We start from the raw sequence: 24,899 nt of genomic DNA on the forward strand, positions 1-24,899 counted from the left end.
ACGTCTCATCAATTTGGTTCAAACCAAACTACACCGATGCAAACCGAATAAATTTCAATATAGTTTGATTTAATTTGGTCCGGTTTAATTATTTTGGCTTTAACAAAAGTCGAACAAAATTTTAATTTTCTCTATTATAGTTGAGTATGTAAAACTTCAAGCCATACCGAAATTGTTTGATTTCAAATTATGCTATGCTTGGCTTTTTTTTTTTTCCAAATATTTGCTTATTGGATTTGCTGTTTTGCAAATTTTTCCTTTAGATTTTCACCATTTTACCGATGCTTTTTCTCAAACATTGCTTTGTGGGCTCTCTTTAAAAAAAAAAAAAACTCCTCGTGGGCTTTAGGCTTGAATTATGTGAGCAAACAAATCGGCTTGGCCCAAATCATCAGGCAACAGTATTTTGCTATGATGGATCATATATATATATATATATATATATATTCTGTTTTATGCTTGGACTCTTTTCTACAAGCTAGTTATATGCAATGCACAAATTTAATAAAAAAATAATTATATATATGTTTTTTAAATTTTTTTAATTAACTTGAGGTGTATATATTTGCTTTTTCTAATACTTCTTATGAATTAATGATTTGAAAATCAAATTGTTAAATTCATCTCCAATTTAAATTATGTGATAATTCAATTGAGGGAATCAATGATAATTGTTAATTTTGAATTAATTAATGAGTTTTTAAAGTTTATTTGAGAGTTAAATAATTAATTCTATTCATAAAATTGAATTATCTATTAAATTAATTGTATTGAATTGTTTAAACATTCTTCAGTTGAATATAATTAATGATGAATACATTTTTTACTATAATATAAAGACATTATATATATATATATATATATATATATATATATATATATATATATATTTACTTGGTCAAATTTAAACCTGGCTTCAATTTTATTTATTTCAAATACTATAATTAGTGGAGGAACACTCAACAATTACTAGCTAAGTTTTAATTTTCTAGAACCAAGAAAGAAAATAACGGGAAGAATATCTAGAAATAAGAAAACCCATTTACCAAATATTGAAATTTACTGTAAGCAGCTGCCTAACAAGACTGACTTGGTCTAACATTAACACTCAAAGAAACAAGAACTAAGACTCTTATAAGTCCACATCAAATTCTAACCATATAAAAAAAATCTTTAAGACTGCATATTGAAGGGTCAACTTTTAGTAGCAGTAGTAGGAAAATTGACTCAAATTATTAAATTAAATTAGTTTGATTTAATTTTTAAATTTTTTATTCGATTTTGGTTCGTATAAAAATGGAAATGAATCCAGTCGATTCAATTTTTAAAATCTTATAAATTAAGAAAAATAAAATAATTGAACCGAATTGAATTGAACTAAAGATTCAGTTTTGTTTAATTTAAAAAAAAAATTCAACTTGATTATGTTTCTTTTCTTTTTTTTTTTTTAAAAAAATCTATTTATGTCATTACATATTTATTAATTATATTTCATTACATACACTTAAAACACGATTAACACAGTTTTGACATAATTATTATTTATAAATAGTTCACATTAATTATTAATTCACATGTTATTATTCACCATTTAAACAAATTCATCAGATCATCAATTTTAGATGTTCATTTATTCATAATTTATACAGAACCATGCATATAAAATGAACTAGTTTAGTATATGAAATTGTATTTTATATCTTGGAAAATTGATTACAAAGCTCGCATAAGCTTCGAGAGATCAGGAACAGAGGTGATTTCTATATTACAGTCATGATAGTGTACATCAAAGTGTCCTTCCCACCAGTACACCATCATCAGCCACGGCCGCAGCCGCAGCCACCAAGATGATGAGGACATAACTTGGAATGGGCCGCCCTGTCCAGTCCACCCTTGTTTTAACTACAAGTTTCTTTGGAAAAAGCCCACTTGCAGAAGAAGCAAAATTGATCCCAATTCCCCCTCTCCAAGAAGTAAAATTATGGACTGAAATGACCTAATTGTATTATCAGTACACTTATATCATCAATTGAGCCCCTTCTTTGTGACAATTCAGTCAGCTTTTTACAAGCAGAGAATAGTTCTGGTTTTTTGATTCCTATGCATAAAGGGCGAACGATATCTACTGCCTCCTGATTAGTAACCTGGACAAATGGGAAAGAAAGAAATAAACTTTAGATCTGGGAAAGGAAAATTTTATGAACAAAAGTTTAGTTTGGTTATGAGAATTTAGAATTTACCTTATCCCAAAGACCATCAGAGGCTAAGATCAAGAATTCACAATCAGGTTTAATCCTTAAAACTTTAGTTTCTGGTTCTGCAATCACCCATTGTTTAAGATTTCTGTCTCCAATTCCTCTAGTTACAGCAAGAGTCCCTTGTATCCTCCAAACTCCATGGGAACAATCCACATAACCGCCCTGCAATAGCATCATCAATAAACATATGATCAGAAACCATTAACATATAATTGTAATAAGGACATTTCATACAGAAGCTTCCTTACCAGGGATTCAATTCTTTCTCTTTCGTCTTGCCTTGAAGGTTGATGATCAGAGGTGAGTACTTCTGCAACTCCTCCTCTGCTCATGACAGCCCGGCAATCACCGGCGTTGGAAACAACAAGGTCGCCGTTGTGAATCAATGCAGTCACACAACAAGCTCCGCCACCAACACTTTGATTTAAAAACTCTCTGTCTGTAGTCAAGTAGCCATTTTTAATTGCCATTTCAATTCCTTCCTCTTCGCATCTGTTTGATACCTCTGCCAATATGTTCTTCTGCAAATTCTTAGAGGCGAATTCTGCTGCCTTTGCTCCTCCATGCCCATCAAAAACACCAAAGAAAGCCTATAAACACAAAATTTTAATCATGTCAATACCAAAATCAAATATGAAATGGAGGCCTTTCATGCTAAAGTTAACAACAGGGAGAAAAAGAATCTATTTTCTCTTCCAATTTGTAATTTTCTAGGAAACCAAACAACAAAATCAGAATAATAAAGGGTACCTGTTTAGAATCGCCTTTGACATCAACAAAAGCAGAGTGACGATCCTCCATTAGCCCTCTCCTTCCTCGTTTACTATAAACAGAATACCCATCTCCTTCAACCTCTACAACTTCAATTCTTTCTTCCTCCTTTCTCGGCGTCTCTAAATCGAATCCCCAAACACCTCCGACCACCGGTATATCAATCTTCGCCGGCCTTTTCCTCTTCAACACTGCACAGGAATTAACTTCCAACCTTTTCTCACAAATCCGAGTCGCCAACGGAGATTTCGGCAATGCAGAAGCCGAAGATGATGATGATGATGATGATGATGAAGGTAATAATAACGATTTAGGAGATTGCGGTCCATGGATCGAAGGCGACGCACATGACTTGCAAAAGATGGAAGGAATTCTAGGGGATGAAAAAATCGGCGAATTCGGTATCTGTAACGCTACGGCGCCAGACATCTCGCTTTTATGATTTCGGTTCCAAGATGTTACTAAAATTTCGGTTTCCGGCTTCTCGCTCCTTCCTCCGTCTTTAGGTCTTCGAAACAATGAAGAAAATGTAATTGTTGCTTAAAATCTGATTAAAGCAGCTGCCTTTATATATATGTGGATTAAGCGCTAAAACGGCGTCGTGTTAAAGGTTGCGGGACTGAAATTGACCTGGAATGAACGCTGGACAGTTGTTTTTAGCTTTGTCTTAAAATTAAAAATTAACTGACGCTCATTAAGATAGAGCATAAGTTTGACCGGAAAAACAGTGGACGTTGAGCGGGTTAAACGAGTTCGGTGTTTTACACGCGCTTTGAACGAGAGTGTTGAGTTTTTGAGGTGAGTTTTATTATGGACTGATACTTTCAATGGTCAAACACGTTAATTTCTGGCGCTAAGTTGGAGACCAAGTCTCTCTAAATTATTATTTTTTTTATTTTTTAATTTCTAGGTTTAGGTAGAAGGGACACGTAGCAGATTCTTGTTGGACCACGTCGGTGGTCAAAATTCAGATTTTCAGATCGGTAACAAGAGATACACCAGATCACAGGTTGGTGGCATGTGCTTCTTAAGGGTATTTTCGTCCTTGAAGAAATATTGAATTATTGAGTGGTTGCTTTGCAGTTCTTCCATCCATTCATATCGAGTCATTGACAGATAGAAAAGCAAGTATGGAGGATCATATAAACAAATAAAAATTTATTTTATTTTGTGTTTGTCTATTGAAACAGATATTTAAGTAATAAAATTTTTAAATTTTAAATTTTTATATTAGAAGTAAAATTCGCTTGTAAATACAAAATATTTTCATTAATTCAATTCTCCTTTAATTAGAAATTTTATTATGATATTTGACAAGTTATTATTTTATCCGTTAAATTGTAGTCTTAAACTTTCAAATATATATATCTTGTAGACGAAATCTCAGTTGCTACATGTCATATTGCTTCTTGAACCGTTACGTATATGGAAATATTCTCATTTGATTAGGTAAATTTATGTTTCTCACATACATCAGCTGCCATAGAAGTTAGAACTATTCTTTCAATTCCAATTCCACCATAGCCAGCTCCTGATTTTCAATCATAACTCAAAAACCATGTGCTTGCATGTGCCGCATGGCTAATTCTTGCATATACTATATTTGGCTTGAATTAATCTTAAAGAAGATGAAGTCAATCCCAGCAGTCAAAGCTGAGAAATTCAAGGGATATCTTTGTTCGGTATTTCGTTTTAATCTAGTTGAAACTCAAAGAACTCACATTTTATTGGTGGAAACATTCAATATTTTAAGTTCATCCATTCAATTAATTCAGATTCGTATCGAATAAACTCATTTCAAAAATAAAATACTCCTTTCTCAATTTTAAAAATACTCGATATCTAGCGCTCTAACTTAAGACCTTTGCTAATTCCTCTTACCACTCGATGATAAAAAATTCACATTTTATCTTATCTCATGATATATAATTCTATAATGATAAGACAGATTATTACTAATTATTTCATATAATGAACTAAATAAATAAATAGATAAGAACAAGAAGACCAACAAAACAAGAACGGAGTTGCAAGTGTGACTTGGTCAAAGAAAGTCTTCGTTTGATGGTTTCCTCACTAAAAAAATCCAAATATAAGTTCTGAAATCTTTCTAAAATCTTTCTAAAATCATATGAACTTCTAAATAGACAGTCAAAATCAAAACGTCATGGTTTCCTTGCCGGCAAGCAAGCCATTGTTACCTGACTGGCTCAACGTATACTTCAATCCAAAGGTCTTTTTTATTAACACTAATTAGGTTGTAAATGAAGTTTGAACTTGTTTAACATTGCAATTTTTAAAATAATTTCATTATCAATAAATGATTTTATGTTTTGAAGGTGATAATATTAATAATACACGCATCTGGTTATTCTTCTTAATTATATGAAAAATAAGAAATTTCGAACGAGAGGTCTCGCATGTGTGAGGTGATATCAAGATTAATTTGAATTGACTTTGATTCGTTTAGAAAACATAATTAATTATTTAGATAATAGTAGATAGAAACATAGTTATAACCACAAATTTGAAATGTGATTAATCAAAATAGCATGTGTGAATATTTATAAGAAAAAGGAAAAAAATCTGTTTATATGGAGTTTCAAGATAATTTTACTTTTAAAATGAGAAGGGGGAATTTGAATTTCAGTTAATAGGAATGATATTTGAAATTAAGTTGAAAATTTTGGAACTTGAAAGAACCGAAAAATCCAATTAATACGTTGGCTTCATTGAATACAATGAACGGTCCATTCATTAACAAACAGAAACTGTTTTGCTTCCTATCAACACTGCAACTCGTTAACGGTGGATTGAATTTGCAGTCAGCCAAAGAGACAGCACATACGTGTACTTCTACTACTATGTTTCCAGAATATCAGGACACGTGTCATTCTAGTGTCACAAAAATTGCCTACGTGTAAAACCAGGACACTTCCGATTTTGCCGCATCATCCATCACGTGTCAATCAACCGATTGCCTTCGATCCCCACCGTTCCCTTCCCTCTATAAATTCTTGATTGCTCCGCTCGTTTCTAACCGTGCCATTGCGTGATCGATAAAGTGTAACAGAGCAAAAGATTAATTATATTGGTGGAGAAATTTGTTAGCAAAAAAGGGCAAAAATGTCTTCAAATCAATCAAGACAAGAGCTTGATGAAAGAGCAAGGCGTGGAGAGACTGTTGTCCCTGGAGGTACTGGGGGCAAGAGCCTTGAAGCTCAAGAGCATCTTGCTGAAGGTAAATTTTCTGTCATCACTCTCTTTTTCCTGAAGTGTTTTTTAATGGAACCTTAATTTTCATGTCGCATGTAAAATAAATGAACTATTTGTTTCATTTTAATTAATTTAGTATGATTTTGGATAGGGAGAAGCAGAGGAGGACAGACAAGGAAGGAGCAGCTGGGGACAGAAGGATATCAGGAGATGGGCCGGAAAGGTGGGCTGAGCACGACGGACGAGTCTGGTGGAGAAAGAGCTGAGAAGGAGGGCATCACTATCGATGAGTCGAAGTTCAGGACTGGGAGCTAGTGTGATGATTAAAACTATAAATGGTATTTTGTAGTAATAATAATAATAATGTTGGTAATAAAGTATTAGCTTAGCAGTGTACTTTAGTTTAGTAATGTAGTTTACATGTGGGTTAAAATGACTAGGGTTTAGCTAGTATGTGTGTTGTAACTTTGAGAGGGGTTTATGGTCGTTCCCTTTCTGGGAGGACTGCTAATACTTTCTCCCTATTTGTAAAATAACCTGCAGTATATATAATTACCTGTTGGTTAAAAAAAAAAAAATCTAAAATGATAAAAACTTCGTGATTGTTCACACTAAATGCAATTGGATTGATGGTCAATTGAATAAAAAGTTAAAAGTTAAAATGTATCGGTGAAATTAAAATCGTTCAAATGATAACATAAGATATTGCGTTTCACTCTTGACTGTTAATTTTGAGTTGCTATGAATTGAGAAGTCAGATGAATTTCAAACAACGAGAAAAACACGGATTTGACTTTAATATATAACTGCGGATAAGAATAACCAAAGTCTTCAACATTATTTTTCTCCTTCTTTCTTCATTGTATAACTTTTTACAGCCATCTGTTCTGGTTTTACTAGCTCTCTCATCACCATTCTGCTTTTACTAGCTCTCTCATCACCGTTTCTGTTCGTTTTCACTTTTTTACAACTCTTTCTAGTCTCATTTTACGAGATTTCTCCTCCATGGCTGGATTACTCCCCATGATCCACCAAACTAACCCCACTTCTTTGGCTGTTCCTTTCTTCTAGTTGGTATACGCATCAAAGAGCTTTTGTCTCTCTTTATGCAACACGTCCGGGCTTACTTGGTCAGTGGGTTTTTTTTTTTTTTTTTTTCAGAGCAACCCACTTCAAACTGTCTGGTTTATATGCGCTTCCGTAACTTTCTTCTCCTCACTTTGCTACTTCAACGCACAAACTATTTGTATCGTTTGTGCTCTGTTTTTTCTTAGCTATATGATATTATATAACTCGAGACTGGAAAGAGTTCCTTATTGATTATGGGCGTCGTTCACTGATATTTCCTATCAAGTTCTTGGTTTTCTATATGGCTCTTCCCATCCAAACGCTACAAATCAACTTTTGAAGAAATATTTCTATTCTCTGTTTTTTGTTGGTACCAGAGCACTAGGATACCAGCAACAGTGGGTTTGTTCATCAATACAGCTTGGAGGATCTGTGAAGATTCCAAAATACCTGCTATTGTCATTGCTGTGGCTGTCTTTACTCTGATTTGTTTGCGCAGGTATCTTTCTAGTCCAGTCGTTTGAATGTATATAGTTTAGAGGGTGTAGTTTTTAATACGTATTCTTGGCTTGTTAGTGTTTAGAGGATACAGTTTCTAACATGTGATTTTGGGTTTACAGTATATGAGATAGTTTGCAAATTGTAAAGGTTTAGAGTATACTTTCATGTATACGGGTAACCTTTCTAGCTAGTTTGCAAATTGTAAAGCTTTGATGGGTAGCTTTTCAAGTAGTTCGCAAATTGTAAAGCGTTAAATTCTTTGAATTCTTTTATAGTGTATGAGTAGCTTTCAAGTAGTTCGCGAATTGTAAAGCTTCGGATTCTTTTGCAGTGCAAATTATACGGCGTTGAATTCTTTTACAATATACGGGTAGCTTTTCAAGTAGTTTGGAAACGGTAAATGTTGATGATTGATTTGTTTCTAATGAGAACTTTGAGTTTCTCGTTAAGAGCAACTCCAGGAGGGCACACCTACGAATGGACTTTATGTGCTAATTGTAGTAGTAATTGTGTTGTTTTGGTCATCAAGTATGAGTGAATTATCTTTGGCGACCTTTTCTGTTGGGGTTAGTAATCCCTGCAGGCTCTCCATTAGCAAGAAATCTAACATCCAAACTTGATACTTTTGTGTATGGCTTGCTAATTCCTCTTTTTATCTGCTCATTCTGCTAGCAAAGTTAATATCTGGGGCTTATTAGCTCTCAATTTTCAAATGGCCTCAATTGGTTGTGCTTTTCTGTTGATTGCAACTCTATTCTGTTTGTGCTCACATTTCTTTCCAAGAAGCTATTGCTCTTTCTCTAATTTTGGACACCTAAAGTTATGCAATTTGAAGTGTTGTCTATTGTTTAGCAAAATGATCCTAACCGTTTCTACTTTCTACTTCACACTATATGCCTCTGCCAGTACAATTTTAACTGTTTTAAGACACGGACAGGGCGTTAAATATTTTTTTTCTTTTTCAAGTGAAAACAAGTCTCTATATACAAGACGACAAAAAAGAGACAAATTCAGATAACCAAAGTTATAACCAAATCCAATTACACTTGAAGCTCCCAAATCCATAAAAGAGCCACTTATTTCGGCACAGACGTAAAACCAGTACCATACACCATCCTCACTATTTTAGGAACTAACAGTCATTATTTTCATGTGCTTTACCTCATCATCAACAACAGCAAGAAAAGCCTGAAACTCCATCTTATCTTCTTTGTGACTGCCATTCTCAATATCATCGAGAACTTTGAATTGAGATTCTTCGTCCTCGTCGTCGTCTTCTTTGAACTTAATTTTCTCGTAAGGCGGAACATAGTAGTGTTTATACTTACAGACGATAATAGCTCCAAACAACGTTAAGAGTAGGCTAAAATAGACATAATTACCAAATGCAACAAAAGTAGTAACATGCATTATCGTCCCAAGCAACACATCACAAAATCTAACGTCAGGTACAACCATCATGACTTTCCGAAAAGTCTGAAGGTCTATACTGACTAAAACCAAACCAATTAGAGCATACGACTGCAGCCAAATACCAATCGAATTAGCGGAGCAAATAAGAGAGTAACACAATTCAAAGCATTTTACTTTGCCTCCAATTTCAAGAAATATTCCGTCTCGACAACGACCGTGAGATAGGGGAAATACCACTGCACTGCAACATTGCTAAAGTATCCTAGACAAGTGAAGTCTTAGTAATCTGAAAAGACCATATCAATCTAATAAACTTGGAATAAAGATCGTTACCCATATCGAAGATGCCAAACCAACGCAACCCCAAGAAATTCGTTGTTGTCATTATAATTCTGCAGAAACAGAAGAAGAAGAAGAAGAAGAAGAAGAACAGTAATGAGAAATTTGAAAACTATTATAAAAACTTGGACTCAATCGACCGTTAGATGCAGATATAAGAGCCTAAATATCATACGAGCATTCAATTTAAGAAGAAGGATTTGGGATTTTGCTTCGTGTATGCCTCACCGTAGAAATGGCTGCAGATGGCTGTTTTGGGATTTTGAAGTTTGAAGGGAAGAGAAGAAAGGGCAGGATTCAGGATTTTATAGGTTGCTCTAGTTACAAACATTATTTTTTATTGCTGGACTGGGTTGGGCTTTCTGTAAATTGCTTTTTTATGGTAAAAATTGGAAGAAAAATAAAATTAGTTTAATTTTAATTGATTATATTAAATTTTTATTTGAATTTAAATTCTATTAGATAGTTTATCAAATTTTAAATAGAAAATTTTCGATGTCTTTATTATTTGAAAAATAAAAATAATTTAATTTTAATTGTTTATATTAATTTTCGATTTGAATATAGAATCTAGATAGAAAATTGTCCAATTTAGTTTGATTTTAATTAGGAAGGTGTTCTATATTTTAATTTTTTATTAGTTAAAAAATAAAAATAATTTAATTTTGATTGTTTATATTAATTTTCGATTTGAATATAGATTCTAAATAGAAAATTTTCCGTTTAATCTCAATCTAATTAAAAAATTTTTCCGTTTAGTCTCATTCTAATTAGAAAGATCTCTTATAATTTAATTTTATTATTTGAAAAATAATGATAATTCAATTCTAATTATTTATATTAATTTTCTATTTGAATATAGCATTTAAATAGAAAATTTTTCTATTTAATATCGTTATAGATGTCTTATCAAAGCAATCTATATGTATATATTTATGTAGCGAAGATCAGTAAACGAAGCTATTTTATTTCTTTAGAATTAATTTATTATTTTAAATGAATTGTAATTAATTAAAATTTTTAAGTGATGTAAAGATAAACGCTATACTTTTTGAGGATAAGGGGACTTAATTTTTAATAGAAAAAATTAATCTTAATATTCATTATTTATAAGATTATTAGAGTCCAAATATAATATAAAAATAAATCATTTTGCAACATCTGATTATAATCTTTATAATAATTTTTTTTAAGGGAAGATTTTTTTTTTTTTTTGGGTTTGTTTGTTTGCATTATAAATTCCGCAACACGTTTCAGGACCAATTCTTTAAGGCCACATGTTTAATTTCAAAAAATACAATAATCAACTCAATTTGCCCTTTTTGCCCTCCTCTTCTATTCTCTGTTCTGACTTCTGAGTTCTGGTCTCTGCACTTCAAAACACTTCCTTCCCATACCATTAATTAAACGACCGCCCACTTGTCCCATTGGGTTATAATATAAATAATTATTATTTTATTCATTTATTTTCATTTTTGACCTTTTAAAATGTTGACCTTCCTGCCTATCCTTGGAAAATTTTGACCTTCTTTCTGTCATGACTTTCCACTTCTCAACCTATATATTCACATTAAGCATTTCATGTTTCTTTATTCTCACCATTGCCACCGCGATTTCAAGAAAGTCTTCCTTGTTCACACTTTTGCAAGAAAATGAGCGGTTCAAGAACTACTACGACAGCTGAAACAGCAAAATACAAAGGAGTTCGCCGGAGAAAGTGGGGGAAATGGGTGTCGGAGATAAGAGTTCCCGGAACACAAGGGCGGCTCTGGTTAGGTTCTTATTCTTCCCCGGAGGCAGCTGCGGTGGCTCATGATATAGCTTCTTATTGTTTAAGAGGACACTCGTCCATCGACAGTTTAAATTTTCCTGATTTAATGTTGCCCGCGAGTGTAAGAGGGGACATATCCCCTACGTCTATACAGAAAGCAGCTTCAGATGCTGGCATGGCGGTTGATGCGCAGATGATAATGAACAGAGTTGGGTCTTCTGATAATGAAGTCAATGGAAATGAAGGTAGTGGAAATGGTGCAGTTCTTGGTTCGGAGACAGAGCAGCTCGAGTGGGGAGATGTTGGTGGTGATGGTGGTCGTGGGAATTGGAGTGGCAGTGGAAGTCAGTCCGGAGACAGTGGAGACAGTTTAAACATTTCTGTTGAAGATTACTATTTTTAGTTTCTTATTATCTAGATTAAAATGGTGATCTCTTTATACATATAGCCTTTCCATGTGTATATACTATTTAGCTGTATATATCAATATGATATGATTATGTATTTGATTATTTGTGCTTTCTTTCAAAATGATCCAACGGCTAGGAATAAATTTGACACGATATTTAGAAGATAATTTTTAAATATATTTTGTTAAACCAAAAAAAAAAAATCTCAAGTGCAAGTTGAGTATAAAATTGTATCAAATATTATAGTTGCTTATAGAAAGAATTCTATAAATCATTGCCCAAAATAAAAATAAATCATTTTGCAACATCTGATTTTAATCTTTATAGTTTACGAATACAACTAATTTATTCTTATTTTTTAAAAAATAAATTAAAATTTATTTATAGTTTACTGCCGTCAGATAATAAAGTTATTTGGTTCAATTTTTTGCATATTTTCCGTTGCTTTTGACTATAAATTTTCAAAAATATAATCAATCCAAATGTCAAAAGAGAGAGAGAGTGAAGAGATTCTAACAGTTAATTAGTATTTTTTTTAACATTTGATTCATAGTTTATTAAAAAAATTAAATTTTTATATTAAATATTATTTCTTAAAAGATTTAATTAGTATTTTTATTTATATAACAATTAAAATAAAAAACAACATATTTCCTTAATATAGTAAGTTACTATTGATATGGAAACACTTCTTTCATATCTTTTACACATATCATAATTCCTTTTTATTTTCCCTAATCTTTAATTATTTGCCAAATAATATACATCTGTTATGTATATTTACAAACATCTTTCCAACTACGAAATTACCTTTTTTATTTTAGGAAAAAAATATGGAAAGTTGGTAATTAGCTGATTAATATTAAACTTAAATATTGTAACAAAGGTTTTAAATTAATGAAATGCCGACCCAAATAAACACGAATTAAATTATAATAATGTACATAGGTGAAATGGAATTAATACATAATTTATTTTTAAACTTTGATAAAAAAAATATTTTTGACACGCTAAATTTTAAAATCGATCTTGTACTGTACCGAATTTCACCTTGTATAATAATGTCACACATTCTCATACTAATTTAATATTTTTGATTTTTATACGTGAAATATTGTTTTGATTCGTAGTTAATACACTTTTTGAATAATTATTTTTATAATTTTTAATTACCAAATGAGTGTTCAATTAATATAATTAATTTTTATAAATTAAAGTATTCGATGAATCATTTAAAGTGTTTAATAATATAATTTAATATATTAAAATATTCAATAAATTAAAATAAAATGCGTCAATAAGGTTTTTTTGTAAAAAAATATATGGTTGAATTATGCATATAACCTTCAATAATAATAATAATTTCTCACAGCATAACTGCAACGATTCCGTTACAAAAACTCCCTCTCTTACAAAAACTCCCTCTCTCTCTTTCACCTAATTCCCGCAATGGCCGTGTGCAGTTCTTTGACACTCTTTCAGCTTCTCCAACTCTTAACTGATACTGCTTATTTTATTTTTGTTTCTTTTATTTTTAAAATTTTCCATTTTAATTTAATTATGCATCATTAAAATATTTATATTTATAAATAAAATATGAAAGTAAAAACAAAAAAAAAAACCTAACTGCCGTACTTCCGGAACCATCATCTGATCAACAGTTAAATTTTTCTTTTTTTTTAAAAATTATATCTCTATAAATAAATAAATAATAATAAAACATATATAATTATTATAATTATATATAAAAAAAAAATCAGTCAGTTACTTAGTTATAACTCCCCTATCTCAACCACGCCCACTCCAAAACAGAAACTGATCCTTCTCCAATGAACAACAGAATTTTTTTTTTTAAATAACAACAAAAAATTTTAATTATAAATAACAGAAACAAACGCGTCTGTAACGAGCAAAATCGTTGTGTCATCGTGCGGTTTTACGGTTCACACCAACAACCCCTTCTTTGAAACCGTTTTATTATCATCTTCTACTCTTCTCCTTAAATCAAATCTTCATTTCCAACATAACACACACTTAACTCTTCTCTCTTTTTCTATATTCTCGTTTTAGTTTCTTTATTTTCCGGTTCCTTTATGGGTTCTTTCAGTGGCTGCGGTGCGGACCGGATCAAAGGATCTTGGAGTCCACAAGAAGATGCTAATTTAATTAAACTAGTAGAGCAACACGGTCCCAGAAACTGGTCATTGATAAGCACCGGAATTCCTGGTCGGTCTGGAAAATCTTGTCGACTGCGGTGGTGCAACCAGCTCTCTCCGGAAGTTCAGCACCGTCCGTTCTCTCCAGCGGAGGATGCTATAATTGTTCAAGCTCATGCAATTCATGGCAATAAATGGGCTACGATTGCTAGACTCTTGCCTGGCCGTACAGATAACGCTATAAAGAATCATTGGAACTCAACTTTACGTCGGAAACGCGCCGCTGAGTTATCTTCGGCGTCGTCTGAGGCGAACTCGGTGATGAAACGGCCGTGTTTGGATGTTTCAACTGAGTCAGGGTCGGAGTCAGGAGTTAAAAGGCAATGCTTAGGTGCACCTCCGGAGGATAGTAGTTTTGACGGGGAGGCAGGGATTGTGGAGCCTGAGACTTCACTGACGTTATCACCACCAGGGGATGGGTTTGTTCGGACAGAAGTAGGCGAGAAAGTGAAGGAAGTGGCAGTGAAAGGCGGAGAACAAGACGTAGATAGGCAGATGGTGGGGGAAGAGGAGGAGGAAGAGGAGGAAACATGTGGGTTGCAGATAGAGGAGACTTGTTTGTTGACTATCATGCAAAGGATGATAGCAACGGAGGTTAGGAGTTACATTGATAGATTAAGGTCTAAAAATGGGTTTGCCGGACCCAACGCTGATCAATAATGGAATACATACATTTACAATCTTTTTTTTTGTTATGTTTAGTCTAAAAATTATTTTAAACTTCACATATAATCAGTGTTTCTTTGGATAATTAGCAATGGATATTAAAATGGAGATTTGAAAATTTTTAATTTCTTGTTGTCATAATGTATTCAACATTATTTACGACAAAGATCATTGGAGTCTGTTATTTAAAAAAAAAAAAAAAGAGAGATTTTACAGATTGAATTAGGAAATAGGTTCACCTAGACAGGTCCATCGCCCCGCGCATGAACAAAATAAAATCATAGACCTGATCTATGATTTCACTTAAGAACCGGTTTAGCAAAGTCGTTTCCTTAAATCGGAGATCGAAAGCTCATAAATTTCTGATGCGCAAAAGAAACAGTTCAATTGATGCTTGCTAGGACATTCGGGTCCAAAGAACAGAATCAGGTGGACAGTTTCTATAGTCATCGTTAAGAGCACTTGATCTTTGATCTATCACCTACCCTATATAAGGCCTTGTCGTTCAAGCATTGTATTGTCAATTCCACAAGTAACTTTTACCAATGGCACAAAAAAAAGAGAAAAATAACATGGTGCTAGAGCCTCTTAAATACCTTAATACTAGCACATTCAAGCACATTCTTTCATGCTCAATCCATCTAAAACAAGTATATCGCATGAAAGATGTGCGTCTCACTTATAATACAAGTAATAGTTTACTCCATTCATTGACTGAAAAAAATTATATCCATCAAAAGATTCAGATAGTTGGATGGTTACATAACAAAACAAGTAAATACTTGGAATATCATATCAGAATTAAGCAAAATCAAAATTGACACAACTCTAATTCTAGTACACAAAGTATGCACGAAGACAACTGTCGAGTCTCGACCTGCTGCGAGGCATATGATACATCCAGGCCAGAGACTTAAAGATAATTCACCTTTATGATACACAACATAAAGCTTCCTTCAAGTTCATAATACCTGTTGATCGGTCAGTTAAAATAGTAGAACTCAAGTTCACACATCACTCCTTGAAAAGCTAAAGCACAAGGCAGCTAAAACCCTACTAAGACTAGTGTAGTGAGATTTACTTATCCCATTCTAATTCAAATAATAGATGCAGGACCCTACTATTAACACCTTCTGTCGCATGCCATCATCGAAGACCCAATGCAGTAAGTATAATTATCCATCTAAAAAGTTAATTAATCTACTTTAAATAGTCTCCAGGGATGGTGATTCTGTTTACGGGTGGAAGCCATTGAAGGTTAAACTTACATACAGACAATAATTAAATCAAATCGGACATTGGTTTCCAACATTGATTCAAGGGGTCACCAAATCATTATCAAGTTACGTTCACCTAGATACACAAGTAAATAGCTACAACTGAAACTGCTCAAGGGGAAAAAGAACACAAAACATCAAAATTAATTGAAAACAAAAGTTTAGTTAAATGCTCATCCAAGAAGAAGATCCCCAAAGACCAAACTTTCTACAAACACGGGACAAAAAAAATGCAAATACCACAACAAAATAGGAGATTAAGCTAATCATTCAGGAAACCACAATAAGCAAAAACACAATCCCATTTCGATAGAATATAATAAAGGTCTAACAAAACTGTGATGAAGATAACATTAAACTGAACTCCATAATGTTAATTAAAGTACTGATAATCCAACAAACTGCAAAAACAAGAACAAACTAAAACGACCGTCGTTTCATATTTTAATCATAAAGTAAAACTACTTGGATCTCTGTCTCATCTTTCTGCGCTTCCTCTTCAACCTTCTCATACGCTTCTTCTTCCACTGATGAAAACAAAAACCACAAAATACAAACAATAAGAAGATAATCAAAAACCAAAGCAAACGCTTAATAAAAGAAATTAAACAAGGTCTCCGAGCTCAGTTTCTTACCTTGGCTCTCATGGTGAAGAGGAATTCAAGCTCTGTTGCGCCTTAATCGAAAACCGTAGCTGCTGTTTCAGCAGAGAGGCTGCGTGTAAGGGAGGCAGGGACGAGACTTTAGGGTTTGTAGCTATTTATATGGCAGTGAAACCCTAATCCGATTAGGCGTTGGGCAACAAACAAGTAAATCGGGCTTGGTACATGGAGGCCCATTGTTAAATGGATTTCTAGTTTAAGCATTATCCAGCTGATACAGCCCATATGCTGATATATTTCACTGTAACATTACCACCATTGCGTACAAATTTTTTTTTTTTTTGAAAACTTTTTTTAGATGGATTCTAAATTCAATTATAATTACTCCTCTAATACTCAATCTCATTCAAATATCCAATTGACACTAATAATATTTTTTTTTAAAACAAAAAAAATCCTAAACATTTACTAACTATAGGATTTTAATTATATAATCATTTACAGTTATTCATAAATTGTTCGATACTTAATTTCAAAAAAATTCGATCAATAAATTTAATAAGTAAAACTCGAGTCTTCTTATCAGACTCAAATCTCAAACTTGTAAATAGATATATTTTTTTTTAAAAAAATTAAATTATAACCGAGCGAAATTAAAATTTAAATATACCTTTATTAAACCAAACCAAACTTGAGGTCAATGGAGATCAACTCATTTATCCCCTATCATCAATACCATACTAAAGCAGTGTCTTTTTAGAAACAAATTTAATCAGCCATGTCTAAGTAATAGTGATAAATAAATGTTTAGTATCTATATTTTTTCTTTTATTATTAAAATTTGAGAAAAATTTAACATAGCCAAGCATTTAAACCAGGCCATCAGATCTCCCCAATACACTCATCTTAGCTCAGAAATGCTAAGTGAAAACTCGGTAAACTATACATTAGCTTGATGTCTATTCTCGAGATAAGAAAAGAAAACAAAAACAATTGAAGAAAAAAATCATATAGCCTCAGTTGTAAAAATCAAATCCAAGCAATAAAAGGCATTGTTGCATATACACTTCTCTTAGTCAAGCTATTAGCAAAATGGTTTATCTCTCGAATCACATAATGAAAGTAGATATTACCCGTGGATTTTAGCATCGCATCAATTGGTTTCTTCTTTATATATATATATATATATATATATATATATATATATATATATATATATATATATATATATATATATATAGTTTTTGTTGTACTCAGAGTCTAGGATGTATACCAACAAAGTTAATTATCAATGTTGAAATAATTATACACATATATATTTTGGAAGCAATAGGAACAATTAAGTTTCTATCTAAATTAAATCAAAGATGGTCATATGAATCATTTATTTTCGTTCTATTTTATTTATATTTAAGTTTGACACAATATTATTTATTAAAAAATGATTTTGAAATTGAATGGATTTAGATTTTATCTTATAATTGCTTTCACTTCGTCCATCCCTGCGATAGATTTATTTTTTGTCCCATAATTCTTCGACATTCTCGCTTCTGCTTCGTCCATCCTTGCATAGGATCTATTTTTATCCTATATTCCCCCGATATTCCAACTTTCGCTTCGTCCACCTCTACATGGGTGTTATTTTTTGTCCATAATTCTCCAGCATTTTCGCTTTCGCTTTGTTCATCATCGTGCAAGATTTATTTTTTGTCCCATAATCCTCTGCATTCTCACTTTCGCTTCATCCATCTGTTGGGCATCAGCTCTGATACCAGTTGTTCGGCATTAGCTCTGATACCACCTGTTAGGGAATCAGCTCTGCTACCAGTTGTTGGGCATCAGCTCTGATACCACTCGTTGGGCCCTTTCAACCAATTAAGAGAAAATTGACGCAGCGGAAAAATAGAAATGGGACACACAGAAATCTACGTGGTTCACCCTCAACTGTTTAGGGCTACGTCCACGGGACAAACTCTGAATAATTCTTCCACTATTAAAAAAATAGTAGATACACAAAGAGAGTAATACAAAAATAGTGGCACACAAAGTGTTCCCAAAAACACCCAAAAATAATTTCCTCACTATTTTTCTCTCCCCTAATTTTAGGAAACCCTTTCTAAAACTAGATATCTCTCTCTACATTTTTTTTTTGTTTCTTCTATTATGTTAGTTTTCTCTTAATTGGTTGAAAGGGCCCAACGAGCGGTATCAGAGCTGATGCCAAACAACTGGTAGCAGAGCTGATTCCCTAACAAGTGGTATCAGAGCTGATGCCGAACAATTGGTATCAGAGCTGATGCCTAACAAGTGGTATCAGAGCTGATGCCCAACAAGTGGTATCAGAGCTTTCTTGCCTTTAGGCAACTTCACCAGCTCAAATGTTTCATCCTCATGCAAGGACTTCATTTCATCTTGAATGGCTTCAATCCAGTTCCTCTTGTGTTCATTTTCCATAGCTTCTTCAAAGCTTTCAGGTTCTCCCCCGTTAGTCGTCAGTACATACTCATTGACTGGATATCTAGTAGATGGTTGTCAGACTCTACTAGATCTTCTTAATGTTTAAGAACCTTCCGGTGCTGGTGATTGAACATGAACACCATAATCTTCATCTGGTTCATTCTGATTAGGAACTTCTGGATTTTCTAACTCTGGCACTTGTTCTTGTGGAGCATTTTCTTCATCTCCAATTTGTCTGCATTCTATTGGAGGGACTCTCTATATGTCTGTTGAGTCTTCATCAGATCTATTGGCACTCTGCTTCAATATCTTCAATAGTCTGATCTTCAACAAATACAGCATCATGATTTCTTATAATCGTCTTCCGGATTGTTATAAAACTTATAGCCAAATTGGTCTTGGCCATAATACACACTGTCTAGACTTGACATCAAGCTTAGACCGTTCATCCTTCGGGATAAGCACGAAGGCTTTGCAACCAAACACCCACAAATGATCATAGGAAACATCCTTTCCTAACCATACTCACTCTGGAGTATCATAATGTAGAGGGAAACAGAGTGAACGACGAACTGCTGTGAGTAACGCTTCACCCCAAATCTTTTAGACAACTTTGCATGTGAGAGTAGACATCTGACTCTCTCCATCAAAGTTATGTTCATCCTGTAACACCCCTTCCCGGTCCACCCGTTAACCCGAATAAACCGAGTCGAGATGCTACAAACTGGTTGACTGTATGGCCTGACATGCTGAAATCATAATGTATACTGAATATAATCTCATTCTGATGTTGTTTACAAAAATAATGTACTTAATGTTTACAAGACATGATACTAGTTTACAAAATGAAATGGGCTCAACTGTGTGCCCTGTACATGCCATAAAAAGGGTAGACAAAAGATACACATTAAGATGATTAGCTACCCTGAAGACTGAGTCTTCTACAGATGAACTACAGCAGTTGTACGCGGACTCTCTACGGTCCAATCTCAAAACCTGCGAGTTAAACAGGTAACTCGCTGAGCAAATAAAGCTCAGTGGATATCTCAACAAATAAAGAACCAATTAAACACATACATGTATAGAAAGAACCATGTAAACACATATGGCACATATAAGCACACACATCATGATACTTTCATGATACCTTGATTATCTTGTGTACTGTTTATAATACTGTATAATTCATGAAATGTTATGTCAAGATATCTGTATGGCTCCATAAGGTTATAGTGAAACCGAAGTGATAAGAAAAACTGTATGAAACTGGATGAATACTGTATGCTTGGCTGCTATGGCCTGTATAATCATATCCATTCAACGGCCTGTAGCCGGAGTACCAAACTGTATGGGGCGCAGATCTGCTATCCTATGTCGCGACATAGTCTTATCTACATGGTTTCTACCTAACCTCAATGGAGCATAATGTTGGTATGTCAATAATATAACACAACATCATATTCATAGTTCATAACTTCATAATCCATAATGTTCATTTGATATCACATCATTTGTATGCTTGCATGTTGTTTTGATGCATGATTTAATGTTGTATTTTGGTGTTAAAATGATTGGAGGCATATAAGTGAAGCAAAGGAATACAATTGCATTGAAAAAGAAGTCCAAAGTGCATGAAAACACAAGTCGCGAGCGTGTACTTTAAAGTCGCGAGCGCGTAGAATGCAAAATGAGAGACAGTAAGTTATCGGGCACAAGTCGCGAGCGCGTACTTGAAAGTCGCGAGCGCGTAGAGTGCAACAAGAGAGACAGTGAGTTCCCAGGCCAAATACGCGAGCACGCGATGAAGGTCGCGAGCGCTTGCAGGCCAAGGGCCAAGTACGCGAGCGCGCACTTGCAAATCGCGAGCGCGAGAAATGCCAAATGAGAGTCAGAGAGATTGCGAGCACAAGTCGCGAGCGCGCACTTGAAAGTCACGAGCGCGAGATGTGTTAAATGAGAGACAGAGAGTTTCAGGTAGAAGTCGCGAGCGCGCATTTGCAAATCGCGAGCGCGAGGTGTGCAACGCGAACTCTTCATGCAATTCGCGCGCGCGCTTCCAGCCTGCACTGTCTGTACTCTTTTGGTCATATCTCTCAATATACAACTCCGATTTGGATGATTCAAAAACCCATGTAAAGCTAACACATAGAGGAACAAATAACTCTTCTATGACACTTCCTAATTCCATCATTAAATGGGGTCAAAATCAAGATGAAGTTATTGGTAAAATTTCCAGTAAAACCTGTTTCAACATAAACTCACTATTTACTTCATTTATTCACTTCCTCCCCTGTTTTCTCACCATTACCAGTCCTCCCACTCAACATGAAGCAATCTTGCCTCATTAGCAACACACCACACAAATTCTCATGCAAAGAAAAAGATAAATAAAAAGAGATATCAAACCTTCAACTAAAAGAGCTTTAAACTTCTTCTTAGCTTCCTTGTTCTCCTACTTTGAGCTTCCCTCTCCTAAACATAATCACTCTGATAAATCATCTAAAATATCACAAAAGTATGAACTTTAAGAAAAGCTACTTACTTGGATAGAGTTCTAGGTTGAAGTTAGTGTGTCAATTACATGAAAAGTGATGGAGAAAGGAAGGAGATGAAGAGAAAGATGAAAGAGATGCAGAGGAAGATGAAGATGAAGAAGACGTTGACGATGAAGATGAAGAAAAGGAAGAAAGAAAATGGAAATGGAAGTCTCGTATACTTCCACTTCCCAACCATCTCTTTAAATGTATGGGACAACTACCAAATAAGACCTACAGTTTCTACATGTTACATTTTAATCCCTCAACTGTATTGTTTGAGTGCAAGTAAGTCCACTTATAATCCCATTCTACCCCAACCGGGTTTGGTTTGGTCCGACTCAACTCGACTCTATGAAAAGACTCGACTCAATAGGATGTCACACATCCTCTCAGCGAAACTGTTCAGTTGCGGCGTCTTGGGAGGTGTCGTTTGATGTCGAATGCCATGCTCTTTGCAGAAAGCATCAAATGGCCAGTGTATTCTCCACCATTATCCGTCCTGATACACTTCAGCTTCTTGCCTGTCTGTCTCTCAACCAGGTTTAGAAGACTTCAATGTGTATACCCAGGTCTTTCTAGAATGGTCATCGATAAATATCACAAAATATCAATTTCCACCATATGACATTGTCAATGGTCCACACAAATCTGAATGAATCAGATTTAATACATTCTTCATTCTAGAAGGAGGGGTAATCTTGAAAGCTACTCTGTTTTACTTTCCCGTCATACAATCAGGACACTTGTCTGGGTGAACTTCATCCAATCCAGGTAATACGTTCTTTCTTGCCAAAGTTTCTCACTCATGTGACATAGTCGTTTATGCCACAAGTCAACTGTACTATCATTCTCCGCTACACTCAAAGTGTCTTGGAAGAGTTTCGCATGCATCACGTACAGCTTTCGGTCTTTAGCTACCACAAATGAACCTTTTGTGAGCTTCCACTGACCATTTCTGAAGGTGCTACAGAAACCTTCATCATCAAATCTACAACGGAGATTTGGACGTATGCTCGAAAGCCCATTCCTCAGTCTTATCTTCCGGTTTAGTTGAACTAAACATAGGCAAATGCATTTTAATTACCATAAGGAGATCTCTCATTTCTCCATATATGGTAATTCTCGCCATTTAGACTGATCATTTTGCTTGTCCATTTTGACTTGTGCAGAATATCATCACCTAACATAAACTGTATACGTGAACAGTAGTATACGTCAATAGTGACATGAATAGTAACAGTCTACTCGAATAGTAACTGTATGCATGAATAGTAACAGTGCTGGCCTTACTTGAAACGAATTCAGTAACGCCAATTGTACTGTTCACCATCAACTTTGAGTTACTATTTTACTATTCATCACTAAGTCGATTTTGCAACGTCTTTCCGAGCGGACAGCACCAATGGACTCGTCATAATTTTCTCTTCGTCGTGGTATATTTATTTTCAAAATATATCCACGGATCCGGTACCACAATCTGATAAGTTGGACATACCGAAATCTTTGGCTCTGATACCACTTGTTAGGATACTGGCAATAGAATTACGAAAATAATTTTCTGCTGCCGTAATTATTTTCGTAATTCTATTGCCGAAATCCTAACACCATCATTGTGTAAAATTTTTTTTTGCCTGTGATCCTCCGATATTCTCATTTCTGCTTTACCCACTTTTATTGGCATAGCGGAAGTGCTTCCCTCCAAGGCGAAACACTCCCTTTTCACTAATGTCTGAAAAATAGTAGACATTTTGAGATAACTTTCCTTAACATGTTTTGGAATTTATTTTTCTTTTTATTATTTAGCCTTCCATCATCAATGTAATCTAAAAAATATTAAATATTTTGTGATGATTTTTTTTTCTGTATGATGATAAGTCTACTCTTTTTTTCCTCCACTTGGCACCTCCACTATCAATGAGACATAACAATATTGTTTTTGGGTATTTGTAATTAAAATATTTTTAATTCAATGTATGCAAGTTAGGAATCAAATTTTTTTGTTTGAATAATTTTAAATATACACTCTACTAATAATTATGAGATTTGTTTTTTTATCTCATAATCCTCCAACATTCTCGCTTCTATTTTGTCCATCATTGTGCAAGATTTATTCCTTATCTCATAATTTTTCGTCATTCTCGCTTCTACTTTACCCATCGCTGCGTAAGATTAATTTTTTGTGTTATAATCCTTCGACATTCTCATTTCCGTTTCGTTCATTTTCGCTCACACAGGTGCTTCCCTCTAAGGCAGAATCCTCCCCTTTTTCACTAATGTTTGACAAATAGTAGACATTTTGAGATAACTTTCCTTTAACATGTTTTGGAATTTATTTTTCTTTTTATTATTTAGCCTTCCATCATCAATGTAATGTAAAAATATTAAATATTTTGTGATAATTTTTTTTCTATATGATGATAAGTCTACTCTTTTTTTCCTCCACTTAGCACCTCCACTATCAATAAGGCATAACAATATTAATTTTTGAGGACTTATATAATTAAAACATTATTAAATCAATATATGCACGTTAGAGATCAGAATTTTTTGTTTAAATAATTTTAAATATAAACTATACTGATAAATATTTTCTTTTATCATCAATATAGAAATATAATTTTTCATTTGGACTTATCCGGTCAACTTAGTAGTTTAAATAATACAAAATTTTTCGTGCATATGTTCTTTGAGACTCACAAAAAGCCCATCCACCTTGTCATTTACTGAAACGAAAAGCAACACCAAACAAGAGTCTTTGAGAAAATTCGTCGAACGTTTGATATGCATTGCTGGTAATCCTACCAAACCACTGCGTCATCATTTTTTTTATACTATTTAATATTTACTCCAAAAAGAAGAAAAATAACAATAGAAACATTAATTGTCTAATTAATTAAATATCAAATTACAACAAACAAAATTATTGATTACAAATACTCTATATTACGATCTGCATAAACAATAACCATAGACCATATATTAAATTATAGTAACAACAATTCTTCTTCTTCTTCTTCTTCTTTTATTGTGCTTACAGTCTAGGATGTTTACTAACAAAGTTAATCATCAATGTCCAAGTAATTATATATATTTTGGAAGCAATAGGAATAATTAAGTTTTTATCTAGATTAAATTGAAACTAATTATCATACTATGCAGTAATCCTCTAAACATTCTCGCTTCCATTTCGTCCACCCTTATCTGAGATTTATTTTTTGTCCCATAATGCTCCGACATTCTCGCTTCTGCCATCCATCATTGCACAAGATTTATTTTATCACGTAATCCTCGACATTCACGCTTCTACTTTGTCCACTTATACTTGCGAAGATGCTTCCCTATAAGGCGGAACGCTCAGGTGCTTCCCTCTAAGGCGGAATCCTCCCATTTTCGCTAA

At 33.7% G+C, this 24,899-nt stretch overlaps 4 protein-coding genes and 1 long non-coding RNA gene across 5 annotated transcripts; 3 read left to right on the top strand and 2 right to left on the bottom strand.

Moving 5' to 3' along the window:
• Window positions 1-1,673: 1,673 nt before the first annotated feature.
• Window positions 1,674-3,579, bottom strand: PP2C5 (phosphatase 2C5). The gene is made up of 4 exons (XM_012231691.4): window positions 3,009-3,579; window positions 2,507-2,848; window positions 2,241-2,420; window positions 1,674-2,144 (listed from the first exon to the last, which is right to left on the bottom strand). Exons 1-4 carry the CDS (start codon window positions 3,456-3,458, stop codon window positions 1,980-1,982), a joined length of 1,137 nt encoding a protein of 378 aa, XP_012087081.1. The 5' UTR covers window positions 3,459-3,579; the 3' UTR covers window positions 1,674-1,979.
• Window positions 3,580-6,073: 2,494 nt separating this feature from the next.
• GEA6 (Stress induced protein) lies at window positions 6,074-6,854 on the top strand. Its single transcript, XM_012231679.4, has 2 exons — window positions 6,074-6,270; window positions 6,397-6,854. The coding sequence occupies exons 1-2, from the start codon at window positions 6,156-6,158 to the stop codon at window positions 6,558-6,560; spliced, it is 279 nt and encodes a 92-aa protein (XP_012087069.1). The 5' UTR covers window positions 6,074-6,155; the 3' UTR covers window positions 6,561-6,854.
• Window positions 6,855-11,177: 4,323 nt separating this feature from the next.
• Window positions 11,178-11,849, top strand: LOC105648783 (ethylene-responsive transcription factor ERF020). The gene has a single exon (XM_012235290.4). The coding sequence runs from the start codon at window positions 11,219-11,221 to the stop codon at window positions 11,738-11,740; it is 522 nt and encodes a 173-aa protein (XP_012090680.2). The 5' UTR covers window positions 11,178-11,218; the 3' UTR covers window positions 11,741-11,849.
• A 1,870-nt stretch (window positions 11,850-13,719) lies between these two features.
• On the top strand, window positions 13,720-14,754 carry LOC105648776 (transcription factor MYB105). Its single transcript, XM_012235278.4, has one exon. It carries the CDS (start codon window positions 13,841-13,843, stop codon window positions 14,621-14,623), a length of 783 nt encoding a protein of 260 aa, XP_012090668.1. The 5' UTR covers window positions 13,720-13,840; the 3' UTR covers window positions 14,624-14,754.
• A 1,436-nt stretch (window positions 14,755-16,190) lies between these two features.
• Window positions 16,191-16,677, bottom strand: LOC105645926 (uncharacterized). The gene is made up of 2 exons (XR_001047457.4): window positions 16,542-16,677; window positions 16,191-16,433 (listed from the first exon to the last, which is right to left on the bottom strand). It is a non-coding gene; the product is annotated as an uncharacterized LOC105645926 (long non-coding RNA).
• Between the last annotated feature and the right edge of the window lie 8,222 nt (window positions 16,678-24,899).

Source organism: Jatropha curcas, chromosome 6 (assembly GCF_041381405.1).
Source record: "Jatropha curcas cultivar XTBG-Jc1 chromosome 6, XTBG_Jcur_1.0, whole genome shotgun sequence".
Taxonomy (NCBI): Eukaryota; Viridiplantae; Streptophyta; class Magnoliopsida; order Malpighiales; family Euphorbiaceae; genus Jatropha; species Jatropha curcas.